General features: G+C 36.6%; 3 protein-coding genes and 1 pseudogene across 3 annotated transcripts; 3 read left to right on the forward strand and 1 right to left on the reverse strand.

Moving 5' to 3' along the window:
* The first annotated feature begins 3,663 nt into the window (after positions 1-3,663).
* Positions 3,664-4,605, forward strand: LOC107193125 (histone-lysine N-methyltransferase SETMAR-like). Its single transcript, XM_015582523.1, has one exon. It carries the CDS (start codon positions 3,664-3,666, stop codon positions 4,603-4,605), a length of 942 nt encoding a protein of 313 aa, XP_015438009.1.
* A 2,796-nt stretch (positions 4,606-7,401) lies between these two features.
* LOC107193126 lies at positions 7,402-9,948 on the reverse strand (annotated as a pseudogene).
* Positions 9,949-12,850: 2,902 nt separating this feature from the next.
* LOC107193129 (glucosamine-6-phosphate isomerase) lies at positions 12,851-14,825 on the forward strand. Its single transcript, XM_015582527.1, has 5 exons — positions 12,851-12,974; positions 13,049-13,333; positions 13,434-13,792; positions 13,932-14,034; positions 14,811-14,825. Exons 1-4 carry the CDS (start codon positions 12,851-12,853, stop codon positions 14,004-14,006), a joined length of 843 nt encoding a protein of 280 aa, XP_015438013.1. The 3' UTR covers positions 14,007-14,034; positions 14,811-14,825.
* A 2,047-nt stretch (positions 14,826-16,872) lies between these two features.
* On the forward strand, positions 16,873-20,875 carry LOC107193127. Its single transcript, XM_015582525.1, has 2 exons — positions 16,873-17,356; positions 20,103-20,875. The coding sequence occupies exons 1-2, from the start codon at positions 16,873-16,875 to the stop codon at positions 20,873-20,875; spliced, it is 1,257 nt and encodes a 418-aa protein (XP_015438011.1).
* Positions 20,876-21,270: the final 395 nt, after the last annotated feature.

Consider the following 21,270-nt stretch of genomic DNA (forward strand, 5'->3'; position numbering starts at 1 on the left):
CTGGAAATCGTTATGCGTTAATTCAGACGTTTATTGACGCCACGCGTCTGCCCTTGAGGGCAACGGTTACAATCGGTGGCCTACGATAATGATTCGATAACAGTTTGATCCGGAAATTCGATACACGTCGCAATACAGACTATTTAACAAATGATTCGGCTACGGCGCCTCCACGAGATGGTATGCGTGGTATGCTACTAGTTGAGGAACCCCGAGGAAATCTGTCCGCCCGCTACTCGCGTTCGCGCTCGCGAACTCGCAACTTCTCACAGAAGGTGAGAAGTTGACCGATGTTATTCGACTATACTATCCCGTAATCAATCACAGAATCACCCGAAATAGAGGAGACGGTTTACCGCGTACAGAAGTTGGCTGCGCTCGCCGTCGTCTCACAGGTCTCTTTCGCACTCGCGACTAGATCGACACGTAATTTAACAAAGAAAACGCTACTGCTATACTTGATCGCTCACAACCGAATGGTGATCCGCGGTTTTCGGCAATCGGTCGCAACGCTTGGCAGTACCCCCGTTTCCCCGTTACTCTACGGTTCTGTTCCTGTTCCCCCGCCGCGAATTTTCCCTGGAGTATTCGGCGGTCTTCAGGGACGCCGTGATTCCGGAGACTCCTCGGGCCCTGAGAGTTTCTCCGCCAATAATCCGGACTCCTCTTGAGTCGGGTTGAGGTACGGCACCACCGCAGTCCTATTGCAGGGCTGTGAGATAGCTACCGGCGTTTGAGCCACAGCTGCGGCCTTGGGGGGGAAATCGCACTTCCCCTCTCCCGGAAGACCTGAGCATTAACTAACTAACTAACTAACGGCACTTGGTCCCCTGGACGCGCCTGTACTCCCCCAATGATGGATCTCTCCTGCAGCCACCTCCGTTGAGAGTCCTTTGCAGAGGGAGGCGCCGGTCACTGCCAATCTAGTCCTACTCCGTTGGTCCTGGTGTTTGCTGATTCTCCAGTCGACCGGACGCCTCACGAGGTCGGCTCCTCGAAACCGATTTGTGTGGTGGAGTCAGTTCGATTTGGATACAAAGCAAAGCGTCTTTGCCATCCTCACGAGTGTACACCTCAGTACTGCTTTGACGAGATTCAACCCGGGAACAGGCTTCTGGAAGTCCAGCGTAGATGTCACAAAATTTTATAATAAAATCAAATCAAATTCTATTTAATACTAAAATATTATTACTACGAAATTATTTAAAAGGAAACGAAGCGTAATCAGAAGCAGTATTAGAGGACACACCGTGAGTGTGACATTGAACGAAAAGCTAATAAGAGAACAGAATTCAAAGAAAGTTATGTGTAATAAACACTAAACAAATTCATCAAATCATGCAAAATCGAGTTGACTTTACCACAAGCGGGATTCGATTATAGTTTAATTGTAAGTTGTAAAACTAGCTGCCATTGTTATAGTTCTGATGGTACGAGGAAAAAGGGGGAATCACTCTCAATTTCGAACGAACGAAGAAGGAGCTGAACAGCCTGCCTATTGCGTTCTGCCAGTTTCCTTCTCGCAATTCCATTTGGCATTGCGAGTGAGTGTAGCTAGGATCATAAGTGCGATCGGAGTTTCTCTACCAGTGCTGGAAACGAGTGTCGAACCACGCTTGCGTATCTGTCCCTCGTATCTTTTGCACTGTGGATTAACTAAGATTTTGTACGCGTCTCCAACCGAGAAGTTCTTCCGTGTACTCGGAAGAGTCATCGGTTGACAAGCATATGCATCGGGGACATAGTTTCCGAGAACTGTGCTACGTTAAGTACGACCTAAGTTTCCCTTTCGGTTCTAGAAACAAGTGTTGGGACCACGTGTATGTATCTCTCACTTGCGTCTCTAGAACTGGGGATTGAGTAAGATTCAGTGCGTGTCTCCACCCGAGAAGTCCTCCTGAATTATCGGCAGGACCATCACCTGCTGCGACAGATTTCAAGGCATCTCTAGCTAGGTCCGCGAATCGAGCAATTCCCGGTAATATAACAGTGAAAGTGTGTATTGCACACCTAAGGTGTGCAAAGCGTGCGTGTGTATTAATCATGCGGATTCCGAACCGCGTCGCGAAGCGACATAAATTCACGTGTAATAAGGGCATCTAAGAATATATAGCACTTTTATCAGTCAGAAACGATAAGACTTGCACGTGATGCAGCGATACGAAGATTGCAACTTTGCATCGACGCAAACGGTCACCACTTCAAGCATCTCCTGTAATGTAAGAAAGTTTATTTTACTGCCACATTTGACCTTGCATGACCTTCAATGATAGCTCGCTGAAGTCGTCTTAACACCGGCTATTACATCGCGATAAAAAAAACATAGCATTCCATTAGAAAAAATAGAGATGACCTTGAAATCTTCTCTATGCCTTCACCCACGCAGAAAATGTTTGTATCACAGTATGCCACCCTCTATACCATGTAAGTTTTGTATATAAAATTTTTTCATATTATTACAAATAACAGCAATATTCAAAATGGACATAGTTATTGTCACACCCTGTATATTCATCTAAAATACACACAACATGATACAATTAAAACTTTGCAAGAGGTACAAAAAAAATAATGGATCGTATAAAAGAAAATTTATTTTTAGGACACAAGTTAGTTAATTTGAAAAATTGATGTACTAATTTCGTGTAAAAAAAATGCCAGTGTAAAGAAAGTACATTACATATATCTATGTTATGCTGAGCGAGGGTTAAATGACTGCCCGGCCTTTGCCAGGGAGAGGCCGGTGCTCCGTACAGCGGTAGGGGGAGACCTCTCGCTCCCGGCCGTGGTTGCGGCCATGGTGGGGAGCGAGAGGTCGTGGAGGGCGGTGTCCTCCTTCTGCGAGACCGTCATCTCGCGGAAGGAGGATGACGAGCGGGACCGCGAGGCGGGGTCGGGGTCGGGGCCGTGAGGCCCGCACAGCTGGCCCCGACGACGCCGGCGGGGGGGGACAGATTCCTCCCCCGTAGGCGTCTCCTCGCTCTCCGGCAGGCGAGGCCTGCGTGTATGGGCGGACGCGTGCGTGGACATCGGGAGCCGGAGCTTCGGCTCCTGTGGCTCCCGCCTTCGCGCGCGCGTCCGCCGGGGCCGCTGATGCGGTCGGGGTGGGGTCCCCGACTGCATCCAAAGCGGCCCGGTAGTGCCGACGTCAGAGTGCAGTCCTCTAACGCCGGTGGAGTAGAGTAGGGGGAGTGACCAGGGTAGTGGTCACCTCTGGGGGGCGTTCGATCGCCCCCACGAAACGAGCTCCCCGATAACGGGAGCACAGGCGCGGTGGTGGCGGTGCGTTCACACGAGATCCCGCCATGTAGCGGATCGATCGATACTGCGCCTCACCGAGTTCCGCCCGAGTAGGCTGCCGGGATTTTAGTGGGTGAGAGTCCCACACTACGTGGAGTCCCACCCCAGGACTTCGAGGTGTGTATAATGCATTTCCCCCGCGTAAAAAAAAAAAAAAAAAAAAAAGGTTAAATGACTTGAACCAGACACAATATTTACGAGGGTAATCCCAAAAGTAAGGTCTCCAAAGCGCTGAGAACGCCGGGAACCTATTCGTGCAGCTATTGGAAACACTGTTGTGTTCGTTACTTCCACCACTCCGCAACAAGCCTATGCGCACCTCACTGGGACACTCAGTCTTCGTAAGTGTATGGCGAGTCGTGCATGGATGTCAAAAACGTCAGCGAGTGGTGTAGGGAGTTTGCAGCTGGTCGAACTGAAGTTCACGACGAAGAAAGAAGCGGCAGACCGTCAATTTCCAACGAGATAGCCGCAAAGGTTGAGCAAACCATGCGTGAAGATCGGCGGATCACTCTGGATGATCTCTGCATTTTGGTTCCCGAGATTTCCCGAAGCACTATTCACAGGATTTTGACGGAAAAGTTGCAATATCGGAAGGTGTGCGCAAGATGGGTCCCGCGAATGCTCACGGAAGACCACCAACGGCAACGAGTTGAATCTTCCCGCGAATTTGTTCGCCGCTATGCAGACGAAAAGGACAACGTTTTGGATTCGATTGTCACGGGCGACGAAACCTGGGCGTTCCACTACATACCTGCGACCAAACAACAATTACGTCAGTGGCGGCGTTCCTCTTCTCCCAAGCCGCGAAAATTCAAACAATCACCGTCTGCCGGTAAAGTCATGGTAACTGTGTTTTGGGATGAAAAGGGGGTATTGTTGGTGGACTTCATGCCTTCTGGGACCACAATAAACGCTGACAGGTATTGTGAGACACTGAAAAAACTCAGACGGGCGATTCAGAACCGGAGAAGAGGAATGTTGAGCAAGGGCGTAAGCATTCTCTACGATAATGCTCGTCCCCACGTCGCCTGTACGACTGTCGCTCTCCTGCAACAGTTTGGATGGGAGATGATCACCCATCCACCGTATAGTCCGGACTTGGCACCCAGTGACTACCACCTGTTTCCCAAGCTGAAAGAACATTTGACCGGAACGCGCTTCAGCAACGACGACGAGGTGAAAGATGAGGTTCAACGCTTCCTCAACGGCATGGCGGCGAGCTGGTATGACATGGGCATACAAAAACTGCTGCAGCGCCTACAAAAATGCATCGACAGAAATGGCGATTATGTCGAAAAATAGATAAATGTTCAAGCTTTAAAATGATGTAAACATTATTGAAAATAAACATTTCTTTGTATTTCTAAAAAAATGAGAGACCTTACTTTTGGGATTGCCCTCATATGTACATCTCACTCATTCTCGCTTTCTGCAACATAGTCTCATTTCTATCTTTCCCACTTCCCACATGCTGTTCTGAAAATCTTGCTAGCACGGGCGAAAAGGACCTGCGACAGGAATCATCGATTTACATGCTATTTTTTTTCACATTTGGGGTAATTCGACGAGATATTACCAAATAGCGTGACCAATTTTGCAAAAAAATTAATGTAAGCCCTGAAATTTTACCTCTTTGAATTTCCATGTTTTAAATTGATTAATTTGATTATAGATGGTGTTTATATGCTAAACGACTTAACATGTAAATGTATATAATTTTTGTTTTAAAATTTGTAGGAAAATAGCAATTATCGAATGGTTTATATTGCAATGTTTTTCACACACTTTTTTAACAATATTCCCGAACTATTCACGAATCTCAAGGGTATATATTTCATTTGTAATGATCTTCCGAACAATTTTGCTGAAAAACATAGGTAATTAGAATTATTTGTTAAAATGGGGGTATGAAGTCTAATTCGACTGGACTATGTAATTCTGTTGACACATGCACCCACTGAAATCTATACTACCTGGAATGCGCACTGCAGAGGGCAGAGACTATATGTGAAAAAGGTAATAATTCGTGACATATTTTAGTAGCAAATGTCTAGCTTGGTTAGCATCTTTTACCCAGTACGTGTGATCCGCGAGACAAGAAGCAATCCAATTACGACCAATATTCATTCCACCAATATTTATTGCAACTATAAAAACATTATTAAAACAGTATTATATACACTGTGCTTTCTGAGATGAGATATGCGAGTTAAACGCGACATTGTATGCGTTCCGGCCTGGGCGTGCTGGGCGACAGAGTAGGGTACGCGCGCGAGGTGAGAAATACGTGTGAGCAAGAGGCATGACTTTCGTGCAGATAACGGTGGCGCGGGAAACGAATGTCTACTGTATCATTTTAAATAAAAAATTAATAACAATATTTGAAATAATAAATAATGAATTTCTATTAAATTTTGTTTTATGTACTAACATTATTTTTAATTATCTATTCTCAACCACTATTCCTTACCTCACCTGTAAAACGTCTGTGACACACGTCTATAAGACTTCCTGAAGCCATCTTTAAACCGTGTGTAACATATCTTTAATATGTCTATAAGCCATATCTAACACGTCTATTAAAAATCTATAAGACAGCCTTAAAATCTCTGTGATTCGTCTCTAAGATATGTCTACAAGATGTCTCGAAGATATCTGTATTAACTACAAAGACGCCTCCTGAGGCAGCTCCCAACCTGTCTTTAAGATGTCTAGTTAGACATCTTCAAGAGAACTCGTTTTTTCACAAAACACGCTTACAGGCTCTAGATATGCTGTTCACAGGATATTACCAGACGTTTTCAAGACGACATGAATGTCTGAATACAGACACTTTCAAGACAGTCACAAGACGTCCGTGTGCTATCTGGGAGATAATGCTCTTTGTTTCTTTTTTTCCGCCATTCATCTCTGGGCATTCAAACTATCCAAACGCGTTCTCGAAACACAAAAAGTATTTGTAAAAGGTTCTTAATAAATTCATTTACATAAGTGTAAAGAAATATTGAAATTAAAATTAAAGAGTTGTGAACAGTTAAATTGTAATTGTTATTTAATTGAATATTTAACTACAATTTCACAACCAAAAACACCCCATAGGCGCTAGCTCACGCCATTTTTCCTACGAAGCTTTAAAATTTACTTAGGAGAACGCAACAATATCAAATGTTTTAATTCGGCTACCAATGACCACCAAACGACCACCAATCGATTGGGTATAATGAAAAGTTAAAAAGTTAAAGTTGTTCTGCTAACTTCACATAGGTGTTTACAACACGAGTTTTGGCTAAACTTCCAAAAACCTCCATGCACCGAATTGGATTAAATTTTCCAAATAGGTTGTTTTTTGACAAAATTGATGATTGGGAGAAAGATTTTTGGCGACTCGAAAAAAAGTTTTTTACCATTTGAGTTTCATTCCCTACCTTACCGCCATAATTTATTATACATATAGTGAACGAACTTTTTAAAATAAATAATTTTCCATTTATATTGCATTACCATCAAAGAATAAATAATAATTTGTACATTTTGATTATGTTAATAAATTAATTATATCCTACAAAAAACAGTATTTTATAATTATATTTCTCCTGTCCTATAGTATTGTATAGTACATACTGACAATATTAAAGAAATTACAAAGTATTAATAATAACAAATTCTAAAATATAATTTAACAATCAAAATTGAAGAAAATAAGAAAACTTACACATAATTGCTGGAAAATATGGTTGTAGAATATATTTTCTTATGTGACTTCTCTTACAACAGATAAAAAAGCTATCTCAAGTATCCTTTCCATTCAAAGGATCCCATTAGCACAATCCCCTGTGTTGGGACCAGTAATATAAACAAATGAGTAGAGTTAACTAAGAAAAAGAGTAGATTTACTTAGAGATACTTAGATTTGCCTTACGAAAATATTAAGAATGATCCCACTACATTTTGGAATGCACTTAGCCACATTATCGCACATATTGCAGATTATCGCTACAAAAATTAGATCAACTCATTTATTTTCTTAAAATTCAATATAGAATAACATAGGTCGAAATATCAGGTAATTGTATAAATATTTTTTTAGATGAAATTCTTTTATTTGGATTCTGTTTCTACGCATATTAGCTAAAAATATAAGTAAATAACTATTACACTTGTATACATATGTACATACATATTACTTTAAGATCTGAAATTTTTGTCCATAAACCTGTGTTCTGCCATTCTTCTCGACACTTTTTCATTATACGATACAAAGGGAAAAAACTAATAAACCATGAGGTTATTAAGCAACTGAAATTTAATATTATTCGACTAAGAGATGCTACGTACTTAGGATCATTTCTAAAACAAATTATACAATTCAAGTAATACGTTATGAATATATCAATGAAAAAATATTTTAAATAATAATACCTTGTGTTGCAGGAGAAGTTCAATGAATAACCATCAGGACCTTGGCCAAGGACACCTACACAGAGTTGGTCTCCTTTTACTATATGTGGATTTTCTAATTATCCTCGAGGAGCACACGTGCGGTGGTGGCGGTGTGTTCGTTAGAGATCCCGCCACCACCGGTTCCGCCTGAGAAGGCTGTCGTAGGGGTTTTAGTGGGTGCGAGTCCCACACTACCTCGGAGTCCTACCCCAGGACTTTGAGGTGTGCATAAGGCATTTCCCCTACGTTAAAAAAAAAAAAAAAAAAAAGTGGATTTTCTAATTGAACATCAACTGGTATTCCAAGTTCAGTTATAAAAGTTTTTAGACGTGATAATGTGCCACTTCTCATTGTGTGTACACTTTCTTTCATTAGCTGTTACATGCTTTATCAAATATATGCATATTACAATTCACATATACGTATACAAATATACTTTGATTGAAATAAATATAACAAATCAAAAATGTACTAATTTTATCTAAATCCAGGACTAAAGCACCAATAACTAACTTTGCCTTCATTTTTTGAAATCGTTTTCTTTCTTTCCCAAACATCATTCTTATAACCTTTTCTTGGTTCCTCTAACTGAATATATACCTTGTAACATTGTTTAACTTTTTCTCTATAACATACACTGTTACCACTGTTAAACACTATTTTTAATAGAAGATACTTTCCTTGCAATCAGAGAGGTAGTTGTAGTTGTTAAATAAAGAACAATCTTTTCTAGTTTCTCTATTACTAGTTGTTCCTTACCATGCATTAATTGTAAAACAAATGATCAAAAATAAATATGTTAGAAATATATGATGCAGTGAAAATGTTATTAATAAATAATTTTTTAATAAATTAATTAATAATAACTAGTTACTAATTAAAATTTATTAATAATAACTTCAGCATTGTCAAGTAATTCAAAAATGTAGCCACCAGGATACGTGTCTCCTTTGTCACGTTTTATGATTTTTATAGAGTCACTAGCTTTTTTACTTCTAAAAACATAGCTTTCAAAATACATAAATCAACAGTAAAATCTTGTTGTACATTCCCAGAATTCTCCATTAAAAAATCTTTCTCCTGTTTTATGCTATGAGCCATCTCTTCCATTATTGCTGTTACTTCATCAATACACATTGCAATATCTGTACTAGATATCTGCAAAAATGTTATTAAATTTGACATAACATATATTCCCTATTCTTAATATACTTAATATACACTTAGTATATTTTAGACATTATTGCATTATTTTAATACCTGCAATGATGCTGTTTCTTCACAAGTTTTCTCAATATTGTGTGCTTCATCTAACTAAAAGAATGATACTATTCTGCAAATCTATGCGTTGGGATCTTTTTGCTTTTGGATCTAATATATAATTGTATGGCAAAAAAGTTATATCTGCAGTCTGCTTAAGTTCCTTCGATAAAAAGTATGGGCAACACTTGAATTTCTATCCAGCTTTTACTAAATCTTCTATATCTAACTTCCTGTTTAAAAAAAGGGCCTTCTTTCCTATAGAATGGACTATGAGTACCAGATGTTGAGACTTTACCTTGTTTCAACATTATTATAATAAAAAGATGCTGTTGATTTTATTTTAGAATGTCACATATGTATTTTATTGGAACTATTAGTCTTTTTGAATACTTCTGGGTGAATGCAAAGTTGATCCCTAGATCCTAATACAGCGGTACTAGTATGTTTATAAGAACTTCTTTTCAACTCCTACATTGCTTGTGAAAGTTGAAAATGTGTTCTAGATGCATAGATAATTTTTGGTGCAGCCCAATTAAAACCGGTGGGAGGATCTAAATCACCTGTAGCTCCTTTATGTTCATTATTTAACTTATTAAAGAAATGTCCCCCAAAATTTTGTTTTTCTATTGCACTTACAATTGCTTGTATGTACTTGCAGTTAAGTTTTTTTTATTAATAACCAACTTAAGGAGGAACATAAATGGCAGAGTATTTTCCCTGTATCTAAAATATTTACATCAATTAATTTTCATTTTCAAGGATGAATAATACATATATGTAGAAATAATAAATATGATGCCACAATGTACCAGTTAGAAATACTAAACCCCCATTTGTGCTATTCTGAAGGCACTCTATCACTTTTGCCATATAATCTTCTTGAACAGAATACGGTTTCAAAGAAAAATTAACAATATCATTATTAATGGTTACTTCAGGCATTATATTAATATGAATATCACAAAGTACACAAGAATTTTTTCTTCTAGAATATTATACAAGTATGTACTACTTACATACATAGTATAAGTATTGAACAGTACTAACCTCGCTTCCCGTCAAATTCTGAATTCATGATTCAACACAATTATTATTGTCTTCGTCCGTCGTCGGTATTTACATTTAGCGCGATTTAGCGTCATACATTTTATTATAATAAAGCAGTAGCGTGGAAAGAGTATATATATATATATGTTATTTTTTTTAAAGATTAATGTACGTACAGAAATTAAATGAACGAAATTCAATCAATTCAAAGAAACATGTAATTTTATTTCTGTAAAATATTTTTTACATATTGACATTGCATATCATAAATTATCGATCAGTGTGTTTTAAATAACTCATTTTCAAGTGGTCAGAGCATAACTGTAATGGAGATAGATTAATTCGTTCGCATTCGTTTGTATGTGAGTAACAAAGGACTGAGATTAGGTTAGTTGTACGTCACTGATTTACTGCAATTTACTGTCTGGCAGACTGAAGACTGAATGGTCAGAGTTAGTCAGAGGTGGTAAGAGTAGCAGTTGAGTTTTCTTCAGGTAAGTATTTTTTCTGAATATATATATTTATTTTGTTGCTGCAAAATAGAGTCGCCATTTCCTGTTTTTCAAAGAAAATTCAAATTAACGAATAGAAACCTTGAAATTGTACAATTATTTCAAATTAGTAGATGCCATTCTTAAGGTCAACAGCCATTGGTTATTGACCTTGAAAATAGGACCCAATGAACCATTTAACATACCTTAAGTTAACCGTGGTTAATACATGCGCAAATTCCATGTAACAGTATATATTCGAATCAGCTTTACAATGAATGTAGCATATTTATTATACTTATGATACTTTATTTGATACATATAATTAGTTTATCAACAATTAATATATATAGTTATGAATCGAAAATAAAATTTTTATATATGTATACGTATAATAAAAACATGAACCAGAAAAGATTTTCGCATTCTATTTGCATTACATGTTAGATAAGCGGTTGTTGTCACAAAGATATCCCCGCATATGTATTCATGAACTTTATTGGGGATTAGTAAAGCTGTGTATATATAGGGTGGAGCAATAACTATGTCCACTTTGAATATTGCCGTTATTTGTCGTAATATGAAAAAATGTTACATACAAAACTTACACGATATAGAGGGGGGCATATTGTGACAAACATTTTCTGCGTGGGTGAAGGCATAGAGGAGATTTTAAGGTCATCTATATTTTTTTTAATCTAGCATATATTGCAATTCACCCTTGATCATATTTTCTCCCCAGAGAAAAAAATCTAATGGGGTTAAATCTGGAGAACGAGGTGGCCAAGAATCTAATCCTCCACATCCTATCCATTTATTTGGGGAAAGTTCGTTCAGTGCATCTCTTACTTTCCGAGCATAATGTGCTGGACACCGATCGTGCTGTAACCACATCATTTGGCGAACGTTTAGTGGTACATATTCTAATAAAGTCCCCTATGAAATAATACAGCATGTTGTAGAATAAGTTCAGAAACGATAAGACATGCACGTAATGCAGCGATACGAAGATTGCAACTTTGCATTGACACAAACGGTCACCACTTCGAGCATCTCCTGTAATGTAAGAAAGTTTATTTTACTGCCACATTTGACCTTGCATGACCTTCAATGATAGCTTGTTGAAGTCGTCTTAAAACCGGCTATTACATCGCGATAAAAAAAACATAGCATTCCATTAGAAAAAATAGAGATGACCTTGAAATCTTCTCTATGCCTTCACCCACGCAGAAAATGTTTGTGTCACAGTATGTCACCCTCTATACCGTGTAAGTTTTGTATATAACATTTTTTCATATTATTACAAATAACGGCAATATTCAAAGTGGACATAGTTATTACCACCCTGTATATACATGTATATACCCCTCACGAGCAAACTCGGCTTCCACTAGGGGAAAAAGTAGTGTTGGGAAAGGGCCTCCTACCATGCTTGTACTACTTGGTATGTAGAATTATTGACATTTATGCTAAATTAACATTCGATTTAACATTTGTTTTAGTACCTGAAATAAATTTACTAAGTGGTAGAAGGCCCTTCTCTTACATCATTTTTTCCCCTAGCGGAAGCCGGTTTGCTCTCGGGTGTACTCTCAGGAGCAAACTCGGTTTCCGCTAGGGGAAAAAGTGACGTAGGTGAAGAGCCTCTACTATGCTCCTTCCTGTTGGTATTTGGAATTACTGAAATTTATGGCAAATTAACATTCGATTTAACATTAATTTCAGTATCTGAAATAAATTTACCAAGTGGTAGGAGACTTTTATTCTACGCCGCTTTTTCCCTTCCCACATAACACTGAGATGCCTAATAGGTGCCTTTTAGATACCCCATAAATGATACAGATATCTGTAATCCTGTCTGAAAAGATATCTATTCGGCCGCCGAAAAGATATCGAAGGTTATTGTAAAGACTACCTCTAAAATACAGTTATCTGAATGATATCTTTCTGGTAACTTTTTTCAGATATCTGTAACAATGACTTTTTCAGATGCTTACGGTATCTGCAGATGACTCTAGTTTAGTGGGTTAGTGGAAGCCGAGTTTGCTCGTGGGTGTACATATTATATATATTGTGTAATATATACACATAAATATATATATTTATATGTATATGTATACGTATATGTATGTAGAGTGCATCACTTTTATCTTGAATGCGATTAACAGCAGCGTTAATTACATATATTTGCGTGTAATTTTGTTGTAATATAAAATGTTTTTTCCCGTCAAATATATATTCTGTAATTGTACCTGCACAAATTTTTTTCAGTTTTAAGTGGAAATTATACATAACTAAAATTAAAAATGCGTTTAGTAATCTGTGATACTATAGATTATGTGGCAGAATGGTCTGCCAAATACGTTTTGAAAAGAATCAATGATTTTCAACCAGATGAAAATAAATATTTTGTTCTTGGTCTTCCAACAGGTACACCTCCTACCTATGCTAACTTTTAATAAAGTGTTTAGAACATACTTAATTTGTTATTACTTATTATTTAGGTGGTACACCTTTGGGAATGTATAAAAAACTTATAGAATATTATAAAGCAGGAAAAATTTCCTTTAAATATGTAAAAACATTCAATATGGATGAATATGTTGATTTACCGCGGGATCATCCAGAATCATACCATTACTATATGTACAATAATTTCTTTAAGCATATAGATATTGATCCAGAAAATGTACATATTCTTGATGGTAATGCATCAGATCTTGTGAAAGAATGTAATGAGTTTGAAAGACAAATTAAAGAGGCTGGCGGAATTGAACTATTTATTGGTGGTATGTAATTTATTATATTTTTTTTGTTGGTACATTACATAGCACAATTGATAAATGTATATAAAACATTGATTTCTTACATAATAAAATTATTTTACAGGTATTGGTCCAGATGGCCACATAGCTTTCAATGAACCAGGATCCTCTTTGGCATCACGTACAAGAGTAAAAACCTTAGCACAAGATACATTAGAAGCAAATGCAAGATTCTTTGGAAATAACATTTTTAAAGTTCCAAAGCAAGCATTGACGGTTGGTGTTGGCACAGTAATGGATGCTAAAGAAGTAATGATTCTTATCACAGGATCCCATAAAGCATTTGCCCTTTACAAGGCAATAGAAGAAGGCATCAACCATATGTGGACCGTATCAGCCTTTCAACAACATCCTCGTACAATAATTATTTGTGATGAAGATGCAACATTAGAACTACGTGTTAAAACTGTTAAATATTTCAAGGTATATGTTTAAATATAAGTGTTTCTAGAGTTTCTTTAAAAAATGTTTGCATTTAGGCTTTGAGATTCAGAAGTATTTAAATTTGTACTACAAGCATTGTATTGTTAAATTAGTTTTGCAATCAATTTCTATGGTATAGGCTCTGAGTGCTGTACATCACAGATTGATTGAGGAAGGAGAGGCAATCCCCCGACGTGCAGTAGAAAACAGTTAAAATGACAGTTACTTCTTTAATATTGTGTGTATGTATTTTATAATTTTCTATTTTCTTTTTTATTATATATAATATTTCAATGCTCATTGGTACATGTCTCATATATGTGTTACTAAATGTTATCAATATATACAGGGTGTCTCAACTAACTTGATCACCTCGAATAATGACTGAACGGTACAAAATATGAAAATTTTGAAGCATAAAACTTAAATGGAATCAAGAGGCACATCTTATAAGGTACGTGCTTTTTTTGTGGGTGGTGGCATTTTAGAGGTTTCAAGGTCATCTTGATTTTTTTTATCAGAATGACCAATTTTTTGTACCATAGATCGATAGAATATCAAGTTCTGAGTAAAAATGTGTTGACCTTCATACATCCTAAATGTAATAGTTAACAAGAAACTTACAAAATAATTTTTAATATGTAGGTACTTACTATGTATCTGGAAGCTATAGGTGCTCCAAATGATGCCCCTCAACTCCAATACAGCAATTTCTAGACTGATTATTTTGCAAATATCTCGCTAACTATCAGGTTTAGGACGTCTCAAGGTGAACACAGTTTTATTCAGATATGGTACTCTGTTGATCTATGGTATAAACAAATAGGTCATTCCGTTAAAAAAAAATCAAGGTGACCTTGAAATTTCTGAAATGCCTTCACCTACCTTATAAGATGTGCCCCTTGATGCCATTTAAGTTACACGCCTCAAAATTTTCATAAATTGTACCGTCAAATCATTTTTCAAGGTGATCAAGTTAGCTGAGACACCCTGTATACATATATTCTATTCTTTACAGAATTTATAGGAGAACAATCGATGAATCTGGAAAGATATGAATTTCAAACAATATGAAACTATATTACTTTGTTATATATAAAATGTCTCGAATAAGGACTTAAAAAGATGGATTTAAAGGTTTCAAAATGGTACGAAAATCGTACGTGTTGCTGGATGAAGTACTTCATAACAAAAATACTATACATATTACATAAGTACTGGTTTTACTAAAACATGAATTTACTACAATATTATTATTTTTATTCTAATACTACAGAAATGCAATATTTTTATATCATTATACTCTTCCATAAATAAATATACCCTTTTTATGATGTATGCTTCGTAATGATGATTTCTCTATTAGTAAATCTACTTGATGGGGGTATTCTAGTGTAGACGCCCGTTTTCAATGTGACATTTGGGACTTCTTTTGCAAAAAAACTATAACACTTTTTGCAGCAACGTTTTTGGGTATGTTTATACATATTTCAGACACAATTACATTTTTTTATGTGGAGAAAAAATAGAAATTCGTGACACTGCATGCTTCCGTACACAGTCGCTTATAAAAACATAATGTCATGATTCCAGATGTTCTGTCTATTTGAAATAAAAAAGCCAAGAAGATTATCAATTAGAATGAGTTTGGCTATGGTAGGTACCAGAAGAAATAAAAAAGTGAATAATTAAAAAATAAGAAAAAGACAAATTTTGAATTGATTGTGCTATATGTTATATATCCTATCTAATCTATGTTATATCTCCATTGCCTTTTTAATTCAGATAAGTAGAACGACTAGAATCGTGGACAGCATGTCTTTATAAGCGATTGTGTACAAAGGTCTGCAGTTTCAGCAATTGTTATTTTTTCTCGATATAAAAAATTATAAATGTTCTTGAAATATATACAAATATACACTAAAGTAATTTCATTTGAAACATTCAAAGTTTAGAGTATTATTTAAGTACATTAATCTAAAATTTATGTTATTCGAAATTTGGTAATTGTTTCAAATAACTAAGAAATACTGTTTAAAGGATTCGAGTAATAAGAACTCGAATGCACTTCGCGATTTATAAAAGAAATTCATGTGAGTTCCTTACTAATCCATGTATAAAGGTAGAGTTATAGTTTTTAAGGTGGTTCAGTTACACTCTTAGGAAATCTGAGCTAAATACAGTCGGAGTACGTGTTGGTAATATTTAAATAGTATTTGCAGTTCATTCTGTAGATTTACTCTGTAATTAAATGAATGACTGCAGATATGCGATGGAAACAAGAAGTATAAGTCCGTCGTTAAGATATAGAGTTAGGAATAGTTTTCAATGTATGCTACGAGTATTATCCAGAGATTCCTTAATCATGCAACTAAATAATTGCCGGTCTGTGACCTGTGTCACAGAATCAGTGGCACATCGGGATTTGAAACATTGTCTGCGGAATGTGTATCTAACTTTCAGTCGATAACTAATAAACCGGAGGAATAACTGTCTCTTTTGCTACACTGTGCTATACGCTCGACGTATCGGTAGTGATGGAACGATACATTTCTTGCTGTGTTCTATGTGGACAACGCCTTCACGATTCTCGCAGTTTTGATTGTATATCAACGCTGAGCAAGACTCGTCGTGTATACATACTTACGTGTATGCATTAAATCATTAAATGATCAACTTGTAGCTCGATACGCAAGCCGAACCGGGCGGCAATGAGTAAGTGAGTTTGCTTGGAGAAACGATTATTATCATCATAAGCACAAGTGGATAAGTGAAATGTTCGGACAATGTGCAAGTGTATGTTTAGCATCGTACTGCCCCATCGAAAGTAGCCGTTGATACGTATATGCTATCTAACATTGCGCAATAATGTGCACACACTCATCGTAATTGATAATGAACACGATTTGGGGTTTCTAGTGGTGGCCAAACTTATAAAATCAAACCGTGCGTAAAAAGAATACGAATTGTTCGTCAAAGTTCATTCGGCAGTGGTACGCCGTTAAGGAACGATTTCTTCCGAACAATCGACGAAATAGAGACTAAACGGCGCAGAGTGACAGGGGTTTCACAGCGGAACCATGACAGGTGATTCGGTAGAAATAAAAGAGGTCGTACTTCGCGATATAGAGCCGCTTATACGCCAGAAACTCGGGGATCATGTAATCGTCGAAAATTTCAAGGCACAGTCTTTGCTACCGCCTGGGGAGAATTTTGGGAGTACGATTCTAAAAGTTGACGTGGAACTGCGAGACGAACATGCAGAAAAGACGGAAGAACTTCATCTCATCGGGAAGATGTTACCACTGACAGAGTTTCAGCGACTAGTGTTCGACAGTTCTCGGACATTTTTCAAAGAGACCTTTATGTATCAGACTATCATTCCGGCGTACAATAAGGTGGAGCTTGAATCTGGAGTGAATATCCACGAGACGTTCGACATCGTACCGAAATTCTATGGATGGAGAAGTTCCATACAACCAGATGTTGAACTCGACGACGACGCGGTTTTCTTGATGGAGAACTTGAAAGTTAAAGGCTACTACAATGGTGATAGGACTGTAGGTATGTCTTTAATTTAATATAAAAGGAGAATAGAGCTGAGCTTTTCATAATATACCGTATAACGTAACACAAAATTCAAGTTTACTTATTTTGATAAGAAATGTTAAAGTATAAATATCAATACATTATAAGCGTAACCAGTATTAATATCTGTGATTCGGGACAGTATATATATACCGGCCACAAGTGTGTTAACTTGGTTCCGTCCGTACGTTCAGTACGATTATTATAAAAGCCATTTGCGATAACTTAGAAGACGTCTGATAAACAGAATAGATTCCAGTGTTTGTGTTCTTTCTTTAAATCAATTACAAACGATTCTTTCTTCTTCGATTAAATGCTTCTCACGCAGCTTTTATTAAATTATTCTTACCTTACATTTATAAACAAATCTATTATCTTCTTAATTTTTATCGTATCTTACGTCTTTGCGTTCAGTTGGTATCAGTTACGTGTGATATCACTGTTCTCAAGATTGCATTTAAAAATGAACTTTAAACTTCTTCCATTTACAATATCAACAATCAACCAGTTTGATCCTATACTATTAATGTGTTACAAACTAACATTTTTTTAGTTTTGTTTTACAATTAACATTTCATTTTTCAAATATTCTTTCGCTTCTGTAATAGATTCCGGAATAAAATGGAATTACAATTTAATAATATTTATGAATTCCACTAAAAGTAAACGGTTAACTCCATACATCCATATTAGATATGTCTCGAAGACAAATCGTATTTGTAGAAATATAAGATTGTAGTTTATTTTAAACAAAAGTTTTAGCTTCTTTATAATGGTTGCAGTGCACATATTATGTTGAGTTCAGCATCCTCTGTGTCCTTATTTCGGTTTTACTTTTCGCTGAAACATTCTTATTGAGTGATTGATAATTATCTTTCCCGTAACATTCAATCCTGTCTACTGAATCACTGGTGATCCGTGTTAAGAAAAATAAACCAAGAGATGTTTGTTCTGTTCATCAACAGATTACCAGTATAACCAAAATAAAAGACAATGCATTAAAACGATATAAAATATAACAATATTATTTTTAAATCAGTTTTTTTTAAAGTATCACATTAAGAACGACAATACTGTAAAGTAGTACAAGCTATACAGTAGTAGGCATTCAATCCCCGCGTTACCGTTACTGCACGGAAGCCACAGGGCGGAACACATACGGTGTCGCGTTTAATACGCATATCTTATCACAAAAAGCGAAATGTATACAATACTGCTTTAATACTGTCTTTATTGGTGGCAATTTCATTGCTTCTAATCTCGCGGATCACACATAATGGGTAAAAGATGCTAACCAAGGTAGACATTTGCTACTAAAATATGTCACGAATTATTAACTTTTTCACATAATACCTTAATGCTTTATTACGTAGCATCTTTAGAAGAATCGATTTATGGAAAATATAAAAGTATTTTTATTCCATAGTATTTCAATATCATTAATAAAAGAACATAATTAACCCACCTACTAAAAAACTGTAACTGCTAAGTACTAGCCCTCTCCATACTAAAACACTTCTGTGAATACACTTTTCTGATATCTCTAAAAATAACGGAGATAATTAACATAACCGTAAAGTGCGTACATCCAGCCTACCCTATACGTAACTACGTCACACAACAGAACGGCCGAATGGTGGGGAAAGCGCTCGGGTAACTGGTCACCGATTCCTGTACGGTTCCTGGAAATTTAGCCCTCTACAGCCCCGACTCGTGCGGGAATCGAATGTCTACTGTATTGTTATTATATAATATAGGATATGTCTTAATCATTTAAAGGCGGTAGAATCGAGTTTTCATGATAGTTAGGAATGAATGGAAATCAAATAGGAATAATTGGAATACTATTTCATTTTAGCGATATAATACCGAAAGCCTAACAGTATATGAGCGTTCAGTTATTATTATTTCAAAACACACTGACATTGGAGATATCAATCAACAGACGATTATCAAGTCTTCGATTATTATTTAAATGTTTTATCTGTTTATTTAAATGTGTGCAGGATGCGGTCGATTTGGTGGTACAAATACAAAAATGAATCTATCATACAGAATAAAATCTTTACGTCCGAAGCTGAGTTTTCGAGAAAATCGACTTTCCAGAATCAAGTAGGTATCTATGTGTTTGTGCTGACAATAAGTAGAATCAGTCAGTAATGGAAATATACATTAGTCAAGTCCTATTTAATTTCACGCGTATTCAATAGACTTTCAAAACCAATTTTCTTGGAAATTAAACCTTAGACGAAAACATTATATTTTAAATTTTTGACTGATTTCTGCAGAAGGAATTATCTTGTGTCTCCTTACACCACCATTTCGGCCACATTTATTATCCGTATGTATAGACATTACAATAGAAAAGAAGAATGTTTAATGGTAGCATTATATAGGGAAAATTAAATTAATTATGAATTAGGTATAGTAAAGTGTTTTGTCAAATATTCTGTTATATTATTAACAAAAATGGAAATTTAAACAAATTCATTTAGAATGATCGAACCTCCATCTTATACAACGATCAACTTATCAATTATACAAAATCAAATAAAAAAAATAATACAAAATCAAATCAATCATATTAATATACATTATCTAATCAATAAATTGATAATGTATCGGACGATAAAATAATGAAACGAAATCTTCTGTTACAGCAAGAAACGAAATTCGGCGAATTATCACAAATAAATATTTTTATTTTCATTGTTTTATGCAGGTTACGACTTGGAACATTCTATAATAGCCGTCAAAGCTTTGGCCAAGTTTCATGCTTTAGGAATGGCGATCAAACAGAAGAAACCGGGCCTGTTCGAAGTGTTCAAAATGCACGCGAAATTATCGCCGATGGTGGGCGATGATACGCTTGTACTCGAAGCGATGTTGCAAACGATAAAAAGCGATCCAGAATTGAGTGTCTATTACAGTAGATGCGAGAAGGTTCTCAAAGAAATGAGGATATCGGTTATTTGGTCAGACGTACCCAGAGAGCCATGGATGACAATTATACACTCAGACTTCTGGGTGAACAATATATTGTTCCATCGTAACGACGAGGGCAAAGTCGACGACGTGAAATTCGTCGATTTCCAATTGTACGTATACAGCAGCGCGATACGCGATTTGCTATTCTATCTGTTCTCCAGCATTCATAGCGATATCACGGAGGAGCAGCTCGAGGGCCTTATGGATGTGTATTACAACACGCTCATAGAAAAGCTGAATCAATTAGGATGCGACACTAAGTGTTTTAATAAAGAGGCGTTCAGAGAAAAGATGGCGGAGGATGCTCCGAGGGAGTTTGTACATCTTTGCTTTATGCTCAAGGTGCTCACGCTGGACGTGAAGCAGACTAACTTTGATTATGTCAGAATACAAAAGTTTATGGAGCAGTACGAAGGCAATCAGTTGTTAAGCAAACTACTCCGTAAAGTCGTGATGTATTTCTGTAAACATAACTGGTTACCCGAATTGAACGAGACACCTGAATAATGTCCATTTCATTCTTGGTCCATTGCGGATCAGGAATTCTGAAAGAGAACAAAACGGTACTTTCAGAAGACATTAAAAAAACAACGTATTTAGTTTGTTATGCGATTTATATTTTATATATACGAGTCTGTTGTATATTTTATATTTATATCTATGAAAATATTGTAGATGGTGTTGCACCAAATAAACAGTACAGTGATTCCTTGATAAATGTGACACGAGCAACGGCGTTATTCTCACCACTTTTGAGGGGGGAGGGGCGTCCCCCTCTGGAAACAATCAAAACAGAGTAAACAGAAGCTAAGCAGAGGCTTGGCTTTGGGGGAAAAACAAATTTATGAAGTAATGATAACCTTTCCGCCTTGCCATGAATGTTCCGAAGCGGACCCAAGTAC

The sequence above is a fragment of the Dufourea novaeangliae genome, unplaced genomic scaffold, assembly GCF_001272555.1.
Source record: "Dufourea novaeangliae isolate 0120121106 unplaced genomic scaffold, ASM127255v1 scaffold565, whole genome shotgun sequence".
In the NCBI taxonomy this organism is placed as follows: domain Eukaryota; kingdom Metazoa; phylum Arthropoda; class Insecta; order Hymenoptera; family Halictidae; genus Dufourea; species Dufourea novaeangliae.

Coding starts and splice junctions, on each gene's coding strand:
- LOC107193127 (XM_015582525.1), top strand. CDS start 16,873: ATGACAGGTGATTCGGTAGAAATAAAAGAGGTCGTACTTCGCGATATA. Junction 17,357..20,102: donor CAATGGTGATAGGACTGTAG/GTATGTCTTTAA, acceptor TGTTTTATGCAG/GTTACGACTTGGAACATTCT.
- LOC107193129 (XM_015582527.1), top strand. CDS start 12,851: ATGCGTTTAGTAATCTGTGATACTATAGATTATGTGGCAGAATGGTCT. Junction 12,975..13,048: donor TGTTCTTGGTCTTCCAACAG/GTACACCTCCTA, acceptor CTTATTATTTAG/GTGGTACACCTTTGGGAATG. Junction 13,334..13,433: donor AATTGAACTATTTATTGGTG/GTATGTAATTTA, acceptor ATTATTTTACAG/GTATTGGTCCAGATGGCCAC.
- LOC107193125 (XM_015582523.1), top strand. CDS start 3,664: ATGGATGTCAAAAACGTCAGCGAGTGGTGTAGGGAGTTTGCAGCTGGT.